This window comes from Numida meleagris, chromosome 18 (genome assembly GCF_002078875.1).
Source record: "Numida meleagris isolate 19003 breed g44 Domestic line chromosome 18, NumMel1.0, whole genome shotgun sequence".
NCBI lineage: Eukaryota > Metazoa > Chordata > Aves > Galliformes > Numididae > Numida > Numida meleagris.
Window position 1 is genome coordinate 6,495,775 of NC_034426.1, and position 17,494 is coordinate 6,513,268.

At 40.6% G+C, this 17,494-nt stretch overlaps 1 protein-coding gene across 5 annotated transcripts in view; it reads left to right on the plus strand.

Annotated features, from left to right (window-relative positions):
* SPECC1 (sperm antigen with calponin homology and coiled-coil domains 1) overlaps window positions 1-17,494 on the plus strand; it is an 83,222-nt gene that overhangs the window by 18,250 nt on the left and 47,478 nt on the right. For 4 of the 5 annotated variants that reach the window (XM_021416211.1, XM_021416215.1, XM_021416212.1 and 1 more), the window contains exons 2-3: window positions 707-888; window positions 2,850-2,985. In XM_021416211.1, the coding sequence (XP_021271886.1) occupies window positions 742-888; window positions 2,850-2,985 (283 nt within the window). In that variant the 5' untranslated portion in view covers window positions 707-741. Of the gene's footprint in view, window positions 1-706; window positions 889-2,849; window positions 2,986-11,220; window positions 11,371-11,466; window positions 11,606-17,494 lie in introns of those variants that run through there. The other variant, XM_021416214.1, reaches the window with a different exon arrangement.

The following is a 17,494-nucleotide window of genomic DNA, read 5'->3' on the forward strand; positions in this document are numbered from 1 at the left end:
TTACTCAGCTATAATCCAAAAAAGGAAATTAACTTCTATTTCCTGATCCCTGGCAGGATTTCACTCTTGCATAAGCATATCTCTGAGGAATCGTGGATCTGTTTTTTTGTTTTGTTGTTTGGAAGGAAGTTGTTATTTTTACCATGTTTTGTAAATCTTGGTATTGCGAAACATATCTTTATCACTGCGGCAACGTCAGCTGCTTCTGTAGAAGACTGATAAGTTAAAGATACAATATTCTTTGTGCGACGGAGGAAACTTCTTCTTCACATGTGGCTTTTTAAAAAGAGAGTAGTTTTTCAGTTGAAGATATTCTAGATCTCACAGTAATAGAGAGTTTTCTTTTTATGCCAAGGTTGTCTCTGTTGCTGTAGGTTTTCGCACGTGAGTGTCCTCAGTTGCTCTTTCATTGAGCTTCGGCATTCGTGGCTTTTCTGCTGTGGTTGACAGAGGTTTCTGACTTGCAGAGTCCCAACAAAAATCACTGTTCCTTCTGTGCTGTTTCATGTTCCTAGTCATTATTAAAAGTGTAAATGGCTGCACCTTGCACTGAAGGATTCTGTAGGCTGAGGTCTTATTTTTGTAAGAGAAGGAATCAAACTTGACCTATCCTTTTCAGCTCTTTAGACTCATGCCAGGTACCTCTGCTTTGCTCTTTCAGATAAAAAGGCACTTTTTAATACTTTTTTTTTTTTTTTTTTTTTAGGTTCTGTAGACTGAGTTACACAGGGGGGAAAAAAAATGAAAAGTACTGCCAGGCCTTGGAGTGCAGTGTCAAAGCAAGGAAGTCATGGGGTGGACAGAGGAAAGTCACTTTCCACCGCTTCACCAGGAATGAAGACATCCAAGTCCTCGACTTCACTTGCTTTTGAATCTCGGCTCAGCAAGGTACTGACCAGCAGGGGCTGTGCAAGCATTACTGCCTTGTTCTCTGCTTCTCTGAACGAACACTGCTGAAGAGACCAGTGCAAAAATTTGATATGATTGATTTGCATGTGTGTGAAATGTAGAGGATTTTCTTCATAATTAGAGGTAGTATTTTGAAATTGATGGACACCTGCAAATGCAAGATCATCAGTGTACGTAGGTTACTCCAAAAGTAATGCCTCCTATTTATTTCCATGGAAACTAGGGCAGCTACAAAGAGCACAGTAGCACTGCTTGATAGAGCAAATTCTTGGCTTCAAAATACAATTTGTCAGCATAGTCACCACCATTAGCTATGCATTTTCACCAGCAATGAACAAGAGCCTGAATGCCACACTTGTTTAAAAACAAAAAAAATTGCTCCAGTGAAGGGGACCCATTGACAGTGTCATCACTGCTGAAATGCCTCACTGTTCTCATGTCTACCATTTGGTCTCCATCAACATTCAGCAAGCGTTGATGAATGCCAGTAGGTGCAATTTTTTCTGCATGGAGGAACTCAGGCACCTTTGCTTCGTATGGGCTTCCATGTCAGACGCTGTTTAGTCAGACTGCCTCTTTGCTGCCATCTGTTGCAAGACAACAAAATTTGGTGAATATCAGTGGTAAGGTTCAACCTCTACTGCTTTACTACCAACATCCGCCTCATTGGCCAGCATAAAATGGGAGGCATTACTTTCAGAGCAGCCCTGGTAGTTTACTTGAGAAAGAGAGTTAGAAAAAGGCAGCAGTTGCTGCTGTAAAAGAGTGTTCATTGTCTAAATTAAGGTCTCTAAATGTCAGAAAGTTCAAATTATTCCTTCCTGCTACTAAGGGGGAGCTGACAAAACTTCTGCCAGGCGAAACGTTAGATGTTTGGTTTCCGGAAGCAGACCAGCAGCAGCTTTTGAAACTTGCTTGCTCACAGGGTCCAGGAAGCCACAGACTGAGTCAGAGACAAAAAGGAGAAAGAATTGGAGTTGAGAGATCTTATTTTGCCTTAAGATTTTACATTTAGGAACTGTTAAACAGATGAATGTATGGCATCTTGTGCATTCTTTTTAACCGGAGCAGTGGTTTTCAGCCTGTGGTTCATGGACCCCGTGCATGTCACTGAACAACCTCTAAGGAATTTGGTTTTGATTTTGAAACAGCTTCGGTGTCCACAAACTGCAAAGAATAGAAAAATACCATTCTAAAGAGACTCTCTAGAGCTTTGGTCTTTTAAAATGCTTTAATTTCAAGAGAACTACTTTCAGGTTTTTATGGGAGGTACATAGTCTGTTAGAGGTACACAAATGGGGAAGCAGCTGATTGAAAGTTCTGAGATGATTTGTTACTTAAGTTTTCTGATTTAGAGTAAACTTAAAAGCAAATCCCTGTCCCAAGAAAGACAGCACAGCAACAACAGTTCCTTGCTTTCTCATGTATGATAAAGCTTATGAATAAATTATAGTGACATCATATAATATTTAAAAAATATACTGTAAAATAGCATGTAAGGCAAATAGTTCTCCTTCTTCCATGAAATGGAATGTGTCAGCTGGCACTGAAATGCAGAGACCTAAATATTTCAATAAATGTAAACCGGTGAGGAAATCAGATGACTGCTGTTCAGGGCAGCATCTGAGAAGCTGAAGGTACCCAGTAGTCTATTACTGAACACTGTTTTCTCCCATCATCTTAGTTACTTGCTAATTTAAACACTTGTTCCTCTTTTTAATTTTACTCTTGAAACAGTATTGTCTCTTAAACCACTTCTCAAAAATCTAAAATACAATAGAAGTAATACAGAAATAAATTTAAAATGGTACAGTATGGTTAGCAATATTTCCACTGGGTTACTTTATGGAAATGGTCCTTTTCTCCAGGAACCTGGCTTTTTGAACAGCTTCATGGGAATTGTCAATTTCTGAATTGCTCACAAAGTCTCTTTATTGTAGCTGAAGAGGGCATGCAGTGATGATATGCTTACAAAACCGGGAGTGACAGCATCTTCTGGAGTTTCTAGACTGAAGAAGACCATTACAACTGGAGCAATTTCTGAGCTTGCTGAGGGGCGGTTGAAGCCCAGCACAGGTAGGTACAAAGATGCTGGAAGACAGTCTACTTGATGTGAAATGTGCTTGGTTTGCTGAGAACCTCCTTGAGTTTTCCCTCTTATCACTTTGTAGCGCATTTGTAACTTACCTGCTGTAGTAATATTCAGCACACTGGGCAGGAACCTGTTGTTCCTTGCAGGCTCATCTTTCGGTGTGTCCTGCTCAGTCAGCAGTGTAGGGGAAGAAGAAGCTGAGCCCTGAGTGGCCACGCGGTGGCACTAGCTGCCTGCTGGTAAGCCGGGCTGTCAGGGGAGATGGCCAGCTCGCTGCTAGCAGAGGGACACGGCCATTTGAAAGCTTGCTCTTTACTTATTTAATTTCCACCCTATATGCATACAACTCTCTCTTTTCCTTTTATTGATTGAGCGGAGAAGTTATCAATCTGTCCATGGGACACAGCAGAGATGCAGGAACAAAGAGTCAGCGCTACCATCTTGATGTATAGGTTGTCCTCCTAAGCTACATTGTGGCATGCTCCCTCTCTCAGTGTCATCCCCACCAGCTTGTTCCTATTGACTTCAGATCTAAGCCCATTTCTAAAGGCAGCGACACCATCTGCATACCAAGGACTTCTAAGCAAATACTTTGTTTTCCCCTAGGAGCTCAGCAAATGCTTTCTTTTGTCTGCTCCCTGGTAGCATTTCCAGGGGAATGTGAGATGTTATTAAATTTGATCGTGACCTCGCAATTTGTCACAGCCTCTGGAGGGTTTGGCTGTGAAACAGAACAATGAAAGTAACCAGAAAGAGAATTCTTATTCAAGCTTTTGTTGCTTTTTTAATATACACCCCGTACCCCCTAATGAAAATGATGCATCTTAACAACTCAAGCACGGATCTTGTTCTGCAGTTAATTGGTGTGTAAATGCTCGGCTTTAAATGTTTAGATGTATCCAAAGACATATGAGATTTGCCAGCCAATAAAGATGCATGATGTTAGCTAAAGATGCTTGTGAGGAATAACAAGGAGAGAAGAGAACCTGCACAGAGGATGCAACGTGGGATCCTGGGAATACAGCCAGGGAAACAGCACTGCAGGGAGTACGGAATGAAATGCATATGTCAGAGACAAAAATACTAGCACTGGAATAGAGAGCCCCCTTCTGCATTTGTGTATAATAACTTCATGGGGGAGGGATGAGATTTATGATGATGACTGCTTTAAATATGTGATAAAAAGGTTTCAGATAAACACTAAGAATATGTTACCCCTCAAAATTTTCTTTTAGCCTAGAGAGAAATGGCTCAGGTCTTACAGGAGCTATGCGCAGGGGTGCGTATCTTGTATGTCTTTATTTTCACAGTGGTTTCGTAGTCCAAAAGATTGTTTGGAAATCTACCTAGATTCTGAGAATACTTGTCACTATCATGGCCACTAAAAGGCACTAGATATCAGTAAGCAAAGTTGCAAGATCTAATTCTAGATGGTTGCACTATGGAAAAAATATCAAAAGCACATTGTAATACAATATATCATTGCTTAGAGGAAAAAAAGTTAAAGTCAAATATGACATAAGACAGAGCATGTTCCTGAGAACATTAAGTAGAAAGAATGCTAAGTTTCAGCTGCTATCCTTCATTGGAGCAGCATCCCAAATAACCTCTGATTGTGATCAAGATGACTCTGAAATGCTAGCTGACTGTGGAGCTAAGCCAAGAAATAATGTTCCTGTAGTTGGGAAATGCAGATGTTTGTGTACACAGCCAACTGCGTAAATCTTGAAATTCTGTTCTGAAACCACTATCTTTGGCTCCCCTGATTGCCTTCATCAGTTCTGCATTTTCCTTTCATTTCTTAAATGCAGACATTATTTCTTTTCCCTGCCTTGTTTGTGCTTTTTACGTTGGGCTTCCTTTGTTATTCAAGTGAGTGCTTTGATTATTTTACTGAGAGGATATTAATATTAGTTCCAGGTACGTTTGGGTGATACTCATTTGGTATTTCAGTATTTTGTAACAGAAACCTCTTTTTTTTTTTTCCATTTTCTTTCTTCTTTGGGTGTGACTGCCTGGTATTTGTGTCTTAACCTTGAGCAATAGCACATGTTCCAAATGTTGCAGATAATAAATAATTGACACCAAGTTTGCATGTTTAAATAGGGTTATTTGTATGCTGCCCTTGGTGTGGTTTAAGTTATTCGTTCTTGCCTTTTGCTGACATACACTACCCTTGTCTGCCTTGTTGGAAGCTAACACAGTAAATCGTAAGTGGCTAAAAGGAAGATGAAGCCAATTGCACGTCTCCAGTCGTGCCAAGTGGGGTTGAGCAAATGGAACTGGAGAGGAATTCTGGCTGGGGAGTTCTCTGCTGTGATGTTTGGCTTTGTCTCTGATTGGCAGTTTTAAAACCCCCAAGTAATGGGAAACGACACGCAGGGAGAAAAGTCTTGGATTCAGCTTTCTTATCCGGTGTTATCTCTGTCCATGTACTGCCCCAAAGAAGCAATTTGATTTTATGTTAAAAACCAAATTTACAGAGGTCTTACATTGCTTTTGATGCTTTAGAAGAAATAGTGCTGGAAAAACTGCAGAACAGGAAGAAGAAAATGGAGAGCTCACTGATCCTGGAAAACGTTTATGTTGATGAATGCACTTGTAAAGCTATCCAACCTGTAAAGCCATACAGTAAATAAATTGTTTTAAAATGTTTAAATATAGAAAATTATTTCTTCTCCTCCTTTAGTTTCAGGATTATAGGAAACTGGTGACTTTTCAGATGTTGAACCTTCAAGGTTTTTAAACCAAATAGCCTTAAAGTCTGCTATTTCATAGCCAGAGAATTCCAAAGCTGCTTGTACAGTCATTTGCTCTTTGTGAAGAGCTTTGCGTGGTAATACTGACATGCAAATAGAGAATTTGAGGTTCAGAAAGGTGGAATCGCTCAATGGATCCTAGAAGTCATTCCAAATCCTATCTCAGTTCTTGCACTCCGTACAAATTCTCAATGCGAACACTTTCTGAAAATTTCCCTCAAGGCTGTCTAGTTTAATCACGTTCATATGCTTCCTTGCTGTTATTTCAGTGCCAGCAGTTATTATCTGTCAGGTTCAACAACAGAAGAAAAGACTTGTGCTGTGTACTTTGGACACTGGAAAAGAGAGAGCCAGGGAGTGCAACTCAGCTGCGCTGTGAACACGTAACCTGAAAGCATTCCCATTTCTCACAGATATATTGATTTCTATATAAAGCTCTGCCAGCTACAGTATGAAGTATTGCTTATCCTTGAAATGTAAATAACAGATAGCTGTGCTTGTTTTCCCTGTCTGCTTCATCAGCTTATTTCTTTAAACCTAAGTAAAGTCTAAAATTATATATAGAACTATTGAATTTTGCATAGAAACAGCAGGAAATCATCAATGCCAATGTTGTAATTGCCCACCTAAGTATTTATAGATATCTTGAATGTTTTACAACCAGCATAAGAAAAGTGTGTTGCTTTCTGTGCAGGCCTTCAGAGTTGATGAACGTGGATAGCTGGAGGCAGTGACAATGCAGAAATATGGAGGAGGCAAACTCAAATGATATTAAGAGTTTAAATTATCTCCTAAGCTTCTAGTGTTGAGAATCTGAACTGCAGGTTACCTGGACAAAGCCCCCTAATCCTAAAAAGGAACGTTACCAGCATTAGAAAAGAAGCTGTACAAAGCATGCTGTTTTAATAATGCCAGCAATTTTAATAGCGAAAGAAAAATACAAAGAATTTTGGCGTAATTGGTAAAGGCTATGAAAGGAGACAGGTCATGGAACAGTTTATTTGGTTTGAACGATGTTCAGTTCCAATAAGGGAGGCCTCAGTTCTTGAGGTTTTTGTTATCTGTATTCCTGTCAGGTTGTCAGAGTTCATGTCCCAACGGCTCAGTGCAGTACCTGTATATCTTCAATTCCTTCCTAGTTCTAGGAGAGCACTTAGTGTCCTTTTGTCCAACTTAACCCGTTTGTCCATCACTCTTTCTGTTTGTCATGTAGTTTATGTAAAAAGGAAAAACCCTGATTTCCCTCACAAGCTTGTTGGATGTGACTTTTCTCTATTGATAGTGATGACACTTAGTTAATGAGGATAATTCTTTTCTGAATGAGGATAACTGGCCCCTACCAGGTTTACTATTATTGATAGTTAAAAAAAAAAAAAAAAATCAAGAAAATATTTTTTCTTAATAAAAGCTTAAAAAAAAATCACTGCAAAATCTGACAGTTTAATTCTTCTGAAGATGCTTATAGACCCCAATTAAAACAGGAAAAAAGGGAAATGATATCTTTTGAAGGACAGAGTTCTGACCTTGGGGCCTTTTCCTTCCCTGTACATCCATTTTTGACAGGGTCTGCTTTTTGTGATGTGTCACATCAAACATTACTGCAGGCTTGCAGAGGGTTGCTGCACTTCGCATTCAGCTTCATTACTGTCTCATTTTTGTGAAAGATACAGACAAGTGTGAGAGACACTAATGAGACTGGTGTGTTCTGTTCCACAAGGCTTCACTAGAAACCAAATGACTGAACTCATCTGGGCTTTCCCAGGAATAATAAATTTGCTTTAAAACTTCTTCTGGAAGGCTGGTTGCATTTTGCTACGCTTTCCTTGTACATGACACAGCTCTTGAATGATTCTTCTTTCTTGTCAAGAAAAAGAGATTTTTTTTTTGAACTCCAGAAAGAATATAGAAAGACTCAAAAAGAAACCCAAACATATAAATAATTGTCTTTGTCAAGATGTCATTCAAATAGACAAGTAGCACTGCAAAAGTGTAGCACACAAAACAACGAAGATGAATGTCTGCATTGGCACTCATAGCTCCATGTGTAGCTGGATGTATGTATTGACACCCACATGCACTTAAACATCTGCAGGGCTGTTTGTAACGTATTTGTGCAAATGTGAATGAATCTGAACCTTCACCTCACTGACTTAACAAAATGTTTTCTCTATCTGCGATTTCCCTGAGAATGAAGTAATTCGACTGAATTTCAGCACCATTGAGGATTTTACCCTTTCCTCTTTTTGTTCGGAGGTGACATATGAAGGTTGACCAGCATAATTATTCTTTTGTTCTGTCGCTGGGTGTATTACATGAGCTGCCTTCTATAGCCAGGAATGGAATGAGAGCGATTCATTGTGGTGTCTGTCTGTTGGGATTTCTGTTACCTGATTCTGTTATGGATAACAACTTCTTTGAGAGGCGTTCACAGACTGTCTGCAGTCCTCTTGCATTATTAAACAAGCAGAAATTAACTTCTGCTGACAACACTGTCTGCAGTATGTACCTTCCTTATCTTTGCTGCTGTCTTAAAGCACTGCACAACTTGCATCTGCTGCACTGGGTCTGTATGAAAGCATTCTAATGTTTTGCATGCAGCTTGCTGTTAGAACAATCTATGAAATACAGTAGGCCCTTTTCTCCCTAGTATATTCCTGAGAATGACTTTGTTGGCACATGTTTACAACCCTGGGACCTGAGCCAGCTAAGAGGATTTGGTGTGTGGTAGGGATACTGAAATGCAAAATCTTAAAGATTGTAATTACTTGATTCATTAAATTGTTGTCAGTTAATTGACTCAAGCTGGCACGTATAGGGAAGATCCATTACAGTTATAAGCAAACTGTGAAGATCAGAAAAGCTTTGCTAGGGATACCTAAACAGATAGGGGAGCTTGCTTGGATAGTCCCACAATGGTACACATCTATGATCTCTCAGTTTCTTCTCATTTTCAGGCTTCTTTGCTGAAATTGTTCAGCAAAGTCAACACAACTTTGTGCTGCCTACCTACCGTAGGTTAATTATCAGCTTTCCTTCAGCTGGTTCGAAGAGAAGTGATCCCTAACAGTCTCTGGGCCTAAATGTATCACAGCCAGAATGCCTTGGCAGAATGCCATTCTCTTTGCACTTTGAGAATGGGAGGGAGGGAAAGAAAGGAATGCAAAGCTGGCCTGGTCTGACAAGTATGCATATCAGGAGAGGGCTTGGCATTCCTTTTGGTATTATTTTTCCACTGTTTGGTTGTTTTTTTTTCCAGCAGTTTGTGGCTTGCATTAGATTTTAATACTGTAAGGTAAGAGGGAGGGATTGACAGCTACATGTTGGATGGGTTCTTGAGTACTCAGAAAATCTTAATTAACAGAAGTGTTAATAGAAGAAGCAGAGCATGGTGGTGTGAGCACTGGTACTGATGGTCTGTGTCCACATGTTGGACCCAGTCAGTTTAGTTCAGTCTTGGCCAGAAGATCCCGTCTCTGGAGGTCATGCTCAGCATCAGCTCACTTCCTTAGACCTCTTTCTGATGAGACTGACAGTTATCCGATCATGGGAAATTTGAGAACATTCTGCAGCACTTCCAACCTTCTTTTGACCATGGATTATAATTTAAAATTTCAGAAGTTATGCTAATTAATCTGCTGTGCAGCGAGAGCAGGATGCAAGGAGGATTATGCCTGACAAATAAGTGTCCTTTGGCTTGTTATTTGAAAAAGCTGTCTGTTTCGCACCTTGAGTAATTCATTCTCGTTCTTATTATATAGAAAAGGGTGTTTGTGGATTATTTTTTTTAGGCAGTCCCACAAGTGGATAGTGCAAAGGGATGAGTCAGTCAGTCTTCATGCCTAGGAGGAAACCAGCTAGTCTACTTTATAGCAGATGATGAAATTGTTTAGTCATTCACCTTTACTACTGAGGAGGAAGGGGAAAAATGTTAAGTATTCAGAAAATAAATAGTAGCCTATAGATTTAGCCAAGTATCTGTCATAATTTCCTAGCTATGTTCCAGAAGTTTTGTGCCATATTCTTTTTTTCCCCAGTTTGAGCTTCATGCTCCATGAACGGTAATCTTGATATCCATAGTCTCTTCTCAGGCTTACCTGTTTTTAAAACTTGAATTCTACCTTCTGCTGTGGGCTTGGTCTTGAAGTCTTTTGCCTGACTCGCCCTATTGTGCTGTTGGAATTTTCTGACTTACGTTTCATGCTGTTGTCAAAAATAGCAGATCAGTTCTTTCAGCAGTGACACTTGTACAGTGTTAAGATCTCAAGTGTGTTTGCTCTGGCTCTGTGGTTATATTTTGTAGTTACTTCAAGCTGTACCTCCACACTCTGCTGGGATCCTGATATCCCTTCTGTGCTACAGAAGTAGAAAGCTGGTGCTGGAATAACAAATAGTTAGTGTCAGAATTTGTCAGCCCAAGAGATTGTATTGGCTAATGCAGTTCCTCTGAATGCTGTTGATGAAAAGCAGACATCACTCTTTAATCTGTAATAGAAGAAAATCTCTTTGTCTCAGAGATGTTTCAAGAGCACTTGGAGGACGTTTGTATCTGCTCTTCTGAGAAAACTGACAGGCATGTTGAATACCAAAGCTTAAGAGACCATAAGGTGATTTTTAGAAAAAGCATCATTGATAATGTGTTCTTTGTTATAGCATTTACGTTGTTTATTCATTAAACAAAGCATTTCATAATTGGCAAGTCATAAAACAGACAGGAGTTTTGTTTACTGTCTTCCAAATATAGGCAGATGCGTGAAAGCTTTTTGCTTCATCCATGAAGTGTCAAAGCAAGAACAATGAAAAGTTATGATTGACAACTAACTCTCCCTATTATGCCGAAATCTCAGAAAAACTCTACTTCTGTCTTATGGAACACTCTTATTATTTGAAACAATAGATTCACAACTGGCTATCTTAATTTCTGTATGTTTTATTTTCAGTCTGTTGTGAGCTGAATACACTTCTTAGTGTATTATTGTATTCATTTGTTTCTAACCTCTCTGTTGAAACCAAGACTTCAAGAAGGTAATTGTGTTAATTGTCTGTGCAGTGGAAACAGATTGCTGGAGCCGTTCAGAGTTCTTGTTTCCACTGTGTGTCATGACTCCATTAGTGAGGAGCATCTTGATTTATTTCAAAGGAAGATCAGCCATCAGCCAGCCTGTGAACTGCCACATGCAGCTCTTCTTGCACTACAAGGCGTGGTCAAAAAAATGTTGATGATAGAGATATGGTAGGTAGATCATATTTATAATCAAATTTACTGGTGTATGACATAGCTCTGGGGCCGGTCACTGCCCTGCTGCCATGGCTCCTCATCAGATGTGGCTGCTCTGGGGCACTGAAGTCCTGCTTAAGTTTCCAAGGCGATTTCTTGTCTGTGGTGGAGCTGGTTTCAGGCTTTAGGGGGCTTAATCGCAGTCGGTGTCTCTCAGCTGCCTGCAGTTCGCTGCTCCTGCCTCTGAGTGGCTTCCACTGCTCGTTGAGTCGCTCTTTCTTTCTCTGCGAGCGAGCTCTCTTTTTCTGCCTCTCTTTCTCCCCTCCTTTTATTCCAGCAGTCAGGCAGCTAATTAACTGCACAGGCCGGCCTTCAGTGCATAATATTGTAATGAGGTAGGAGGGAGAGCCACAGCTGCTCCAGCATGAGCAGCAGGCTCTGTTCCTGGTGCCAGGAACTAGGAAGGAGCTGACTTTTTTTTCCTTTGTAAGTTGACCGAAGCGCAGACGTTACCAGCAGATAAAGGCAGGTCTGCCTCTGAGAGCATGGGGTCCTAGAGGAGCCTGGGGAAGAGCTGGCGGTGACTGAAGATGGGCAACCAGCCTGGGCGAGCGGAGGAGCACGACCAAGGTCTGTATGGCCGGGGAGCTGCCCGCCCAGCCCTGCGCAACACCGGGGCTGCTGCCTGCAGCTTGCAGGGCTGTAACTGCAGGGGTTGGGGTTTTGTTCTCGGGGAGCTTACCTGCAGCGTCCTACCGAGCAGAAAAAGGCTGTCCGCATAGGTAATGCTGAGGGCTTTGAGCCTGCCGGTGAAATTAGGGCTGTTTACCTTGTAACTTGTAAATGGTATTCATTACAGCTCCGTACCTGAGCTCACAGCATCGTCCTCGGGGAATTTGTGAAAGAAATCCTTCGGTCGGAACAGAATGCCGACAAGGGAGGGACCTCGGTGCCTGGCAGATATTATTTCACGCAGTCTGCATGATGCAGCTAAAAAGTTACAAAGCTAATCTAGTGATGTACGCACAATTTGTTAGAATCTGCAGCTTGGTGTCTTGGGCTTTACAATTGTTTGTGGCCTGCAGCCTGATATTTTCCAGGCCTTAGAATTTAAAATGATGCCTTTGTGGACGGTATCCCCACCATTGTCTTTCGGAAGTGTAATGCTTTGCATGTTAATCGGTAGCAGCTTTTATAGAAAGCCAAGAGTCAGGTATATCTACTTCCCTTTGTGCCAGACATCTCTACCGTAAGCTTGGAAATGTGATTTGTTCCTGATGCTGAAGTACTGCCCTTTGATTCATTTTGTTTGCTCCTCTAATACTCAATGAGGAAAAACAGTAGGCCCACAGATTTCTGCTGTTAGTTCCTGTTTGAGCTTAGAACGCCCTGGCGTACAGAAACCAGCATCGCTTGGATTTCCTGGCGCCGTGTGTCTTATTGTTGTGTGGGAATTCCATTCACAAAATTTAGTTAAAGCTGTTATTGGGTGATCAGGATTTCTTCATTGCTTTTGTCTAGATACGTAGCTATTGTTTTAGAAGCCAATACATATACTGATCTGTGGTGTTGTGCAGAAAGCGTTGCATTGCTGCTCTAGAATAATAATAGATATTCTATTATTAGATATAATAGATATTCTAGTGAGTGCTGGAACAGCAGTTAGGTGTTGTGGAGAACTCTCTAGCAGTATGTTAATCAGCAGGCTAACGAGGAACACAAAAGCTGCCAGTATCCAGTCACCAGAAGAAATGCTGCCCTAAGGGAAACTTCAACTTCAGGCTGGAAAGTACGGCTGTTCCAAACCTGGGCTCTGAAATCATCCCACTGCAAGCTACAGAGGTCTTGCTGAAACCAGCCGTGTTAATGTCATTTGAGGAGGGATGATGCTGATGGTAAACTAGGGGGACGATGGATAATGGCATGGGAAGCACTGCTAACTTCTGGTCAGAGTTTGGGAACACTGGCTATGACTTTTCAGGGCCAGTGGCAGAATTTGAACAGCTTATTACTATCAACTTAAATGACAAATGAATGCGCAGACCCCCTGTGGGGTCTGAAAATCTCTTTCAACCTTTGTTTTCTCTTGTCCTGTGATTTATTTTTTTGAAGGGGGAAGGTTATATTTCCGTAGCATCTATACATTTTTAAAACTTTTCAGTTTTTAAATGTACACTGTACTAAGTCTTGTTTAATATGATTTCACTGATCATAAGGTATAAACATGACTAAACCACTGATTTTATATTGAACTGCGTGCTCAAAACTTGGTTTAATTATGGGAAAAACTTTCAGGAACATCAAAGCTGACAGTAAATTGTGCCAACATATTCCATGTGTGAGAACTCGGGCACTGAAATCAAAGTATAACATAAAGACGTCGGAAGCTGTATTTGTGTTCCCTTTAGACAGGCCTCTGTATTGATGTAGTTCATGTTCCAGACTTAAATACAGAAATCAAGTCTGCTGTTTCCCTTATGATATTCAGAGTCATCTTGTTTATTTGTTTTTCTTCTCAGGAAATCTTGTGGATGCTGTGTGTTTCATTTCAAGTTTTGCATCCCAGAACTTACTGTATTGGGTTACCAGAGGCAGGTTTTTAAGACCTGCTCCTTCTGTTGATATCACCAGACCAAAGAAGGCTTTAAAAACCTGACTCTAAATGCCTCTGTTATGACGTATATTGTAACCTAGAATGAAGTACTTATTTCCATATACTTAGGAGAGTACAAAGTACTTCGACAGGTTTTCTGTTGAGCGTGAATACGAGAAGCAGGACATGAGCACGCACAGCTTTTGGCCTAACATGGCTACAGTTTTACAACAAAGATCTATTTTAGTTTAAAACCTCTAAATAAAATAACACAGGTTCAGAAGCAATGATTTTGGGGGTTGACTACGCCAGCTAACAGTCAAAATTCAATATGTAAAGAACCCAGCTGTGGTAACCCCAAGTTCTGGGTGGGTTGGTCAGTGCTATTGAGGAATTGGAATAGGAAGAAAATTATTGGGCCCAGGTGAAGTGATTTGAAGCTGACACCTTAGTACGCTGGACTCTGAAAGAAACTGAGCTAGAAAATTTCAGAGAGATGAAGACAGAGAAAGTGGACATTAGGTACGTGCTTTTTTTTTTTGAGGTAATCCACTGCTGGTGTCCAATGGTTCTGTTTGGAACTGAAGGTTTACCGGACTCTGTAACAGCCAAGTATCAATTTAGATTAGTGTTGCTAAGAGTGCAAGAGTGTTTCAAAAGGAATCAGGGATAATACCTGTTACATCCTACAGGTCTTTCCTGACTTTGAATTTCAAATATATTTTAAAATATAAAATAAAATAATATAAAATACAAGTTATTTAAAAATATATTTTTATAAGAACTTTGTTTTGTGGTGCTGTGACCAAAGTTTGCACCGTGTTTGCCAAAACTCTCCCACTTGCAAAGTGGGTAAGTAGTAACTATCCCCAAGTGCTCTGAATATTTGTACTTACTGAGCATATTGAGGTTTTAGAAGGAAAGCACCTATGAAATAGTACAAAAAAAAGATGTAAAAACAATAGTGAATATTGCTGCAGCTCATCAATAAAATTAGTGTTCTGCTTCTGAGACTGGCTGCCTCAAACAGGAGGAAATGTTAGTGCATCTGCAGGCCAGGGCACCTGTGAAATAGTTGGAACATTTAATGGGAATGTATGGAAGAATACGTATTATCCAGCACAGAAACATTTATTGGGAGAAGCCTTTCAAACATCAGTTGGCCTTGGAAACAGTAAGGCAGCCAGTGTTTCTGAACAGGAGTGCTAAGACTCTTTGACATTGGTTGACTTGGTGATGGTGGGGTTTTGTTTATCCTCTAAACATCTGCAGGTGATGTGGTGATTAATAATATCTTTGAGAAGAGGTGGAAAAAGTGACTTAAAACATGGAAAAACTTTGAAAGCAGCAGTTGAATGGGAAATGTTAACTTCTCTAGTTGGAACAAGGTAATGAGTGGGGTTATCCAAGGGTTAGACTTTTTTTGGGACTGTGCTTATTTGCAAAACATGCTTACATGGCTTGGATGAGGATATCAAATGTTAGTGCACACACTGAGGCAATATTGATCTGTTTTCTTGTGCCTGTTTTGTCCTGACCTAGGGGTGGCTTCTTCTTTTGTTTTGGTGTAGGGGAGATAGTCCACAAAACATCAGACTCTGCCAAGGTAAAGGGTATTGTAGAACTATTATTTCTATTAATGTCTGATTTTCTTTCTCAGGGAGTACATTCAGGTCTTTCTCTGGGTGCTCCCTTCAGTCTCTGTCTGCTTCTCTTCCTTTCTTTTAAACATGGGAACCATTCATTTGAACTGTTCTATGTCAGCACACCATTTCTGCCAAGCAAGAGCTCCAGAGAACAGATGAGTTTAATGATGGTGTGGGGGGAAGGGAGGGAGGCGAGAGGGGCCAGCAGAACTAATGAATCACATAACAGCTTTCATGGAAATACCGACAGCAAGTCATGTCCTCTTCGAGCCCAGGCAGCGAGCCGTAGACCTTTTGTTCCCAGTGGAGCCAGCAAACCACAGTTTGCTCTCCAGTGGATAGTTTAATTCCTTAGTCACCTCTTCCTCCCACAAGTCACTCTTACACGAGGGTTTTACAAATGCTTTCGTTCTTCAGAGTAGTAACTCACTGCTGATTAAACTAGCATTGAAGGAGCTTATTTTCCCCCAGAGAGTAATTTTTACTTGACTTAAGCCTCTCTTCCAAGGCCAGTCAGGGCCAGCTCTGTTGATTAGCCTTGTGATGTGACTCAACTGGAGTGACACTATTAAGTCATTTCAGAAATACTGACAAACAGATGTCAAATAGCAGAAGTGTGTTCTGCTCTGTAGGCCAGTGAAATGAGTACAGCCAAGAGACTATGTCACCATTTGGACAGACCTCTTAGAGGAATTTAGTCATGAGTATGAGTAACTAGCTGCCTCTGAAAATATCTGTTTGAGGCAGAGTTAAGTGATAATCAGAGGTCCCCTGATCCCAAGTCGAGGGGCCAGTGAATGCTAAATTTGTGGAAGAGATCAGTAAAGTTCTGCTTAATGCAGGGGCCCTTACAACATTTGGCGTTGGCTGGGAGGATGTGCTGAGTGGGAGTACTTTCTCTGGGGGCAGGACCAAAGCTCTTACAAAAAGAACTTCTGGGGCATGGCAGGCAGCAGGATGTGGTTTATGTATTTTGTTTTGTGTTAAATTGTTTTGCTGTTGAAAATTAAAACCATTCTTGGAAAAAAAAAGCAGAGAACTTTGCTGCAGTTGAGGAATCGTACTGGATGAGGTAGACAGTGGAGGCTTGTCCTACGGATAGAGCTCTGCAGGCTGCTTCTTCCCAGCACTGAGGGTGTTTTAGAATCTATAGCAGATCTAGTATAACAGTAAAGGTAAAAGCTAACTTTCTTGGTGACAGTTTTATTAGTTCAGTTAATGTGCTGCAATTGGCAGTGAGAAGGAAACAGCTAGTGGACAGTTGTGACTGCATATGCTGGTTCTGACAGAATTACAGCAGAACTGCAGTTTTCCATCCTTTTAATCAGTGTGCATAGCACACAACTAACTGTATAATTTTATCAATAGCAAAACTGAAGTGTGAGCCTCTTACAGGTAGATTTGCCTTTGACTGGAAACTTATACCCTTGGGAAAGAGTAAGGCTAACACAAATGTGCAGGGTCCAGTTCTGGGCATGAGCAGGGGCTGAAACAAGGACATCCATTCTTCCATTTATTACCAAGCAACAAAAACTACATAGTTTTTGTATCTGAAATTGAATTTGTTCAGTTGCTTAGGAGAGGTGTTAGAGACTACATGAACATGTCCGTGTCCTGTGAGAAGAGTTACGTCTCTCTTGTTCTTGTTCCTCTGTGTGCTTTGGTGCTGTTAAAGATGATCAGTGGAAGTAGGACACCACTGGAGTAACTGGTAGAATTCTTACTTGCTTCAGTAAAGTTCTATTTATTAATGTATGGGAAAGGGGAGCTAGGGGCAGGGTGCACTCAGTGGTTTGACATATACTTCTGTTGGCTGACTTTTCCTCCTTGTCCTTCTGAACTGTAATTTATCCTTAATCTTCTTTTGCATTTCTTTGCCATGGACTGTAGATAATATTCAGAATAATTTGCTTTACTCTTCAGTTTGTGACGAACTAGTAGTTGCACGTATAATTTGATGAATGGCAGTTAGTCCTGTTTTAAGAAATTGATTGCTTTCTATGATCCGTTCCATTTCTAAACAAAATAATATCTGGAAACATAAAGGCGATATATAATAAAGTATAAAGGAAATATAAAAGCAAACAAACCAAGAATAGAACACGCAAAATGTTTCTCAACAAACTTAGTCTCTAAGGATGCTGCCCTTGTGCACAGCTTCTGCCTCAGAATGCAGTAGGCATCTCGAATTCAGGGGATTTTCTACTGTATTTTTAACACCCTAAAGGTCTTCTGCAGTTTTCACATTGCAGCATTTCTAATGAAGATGTAGAAATCCGT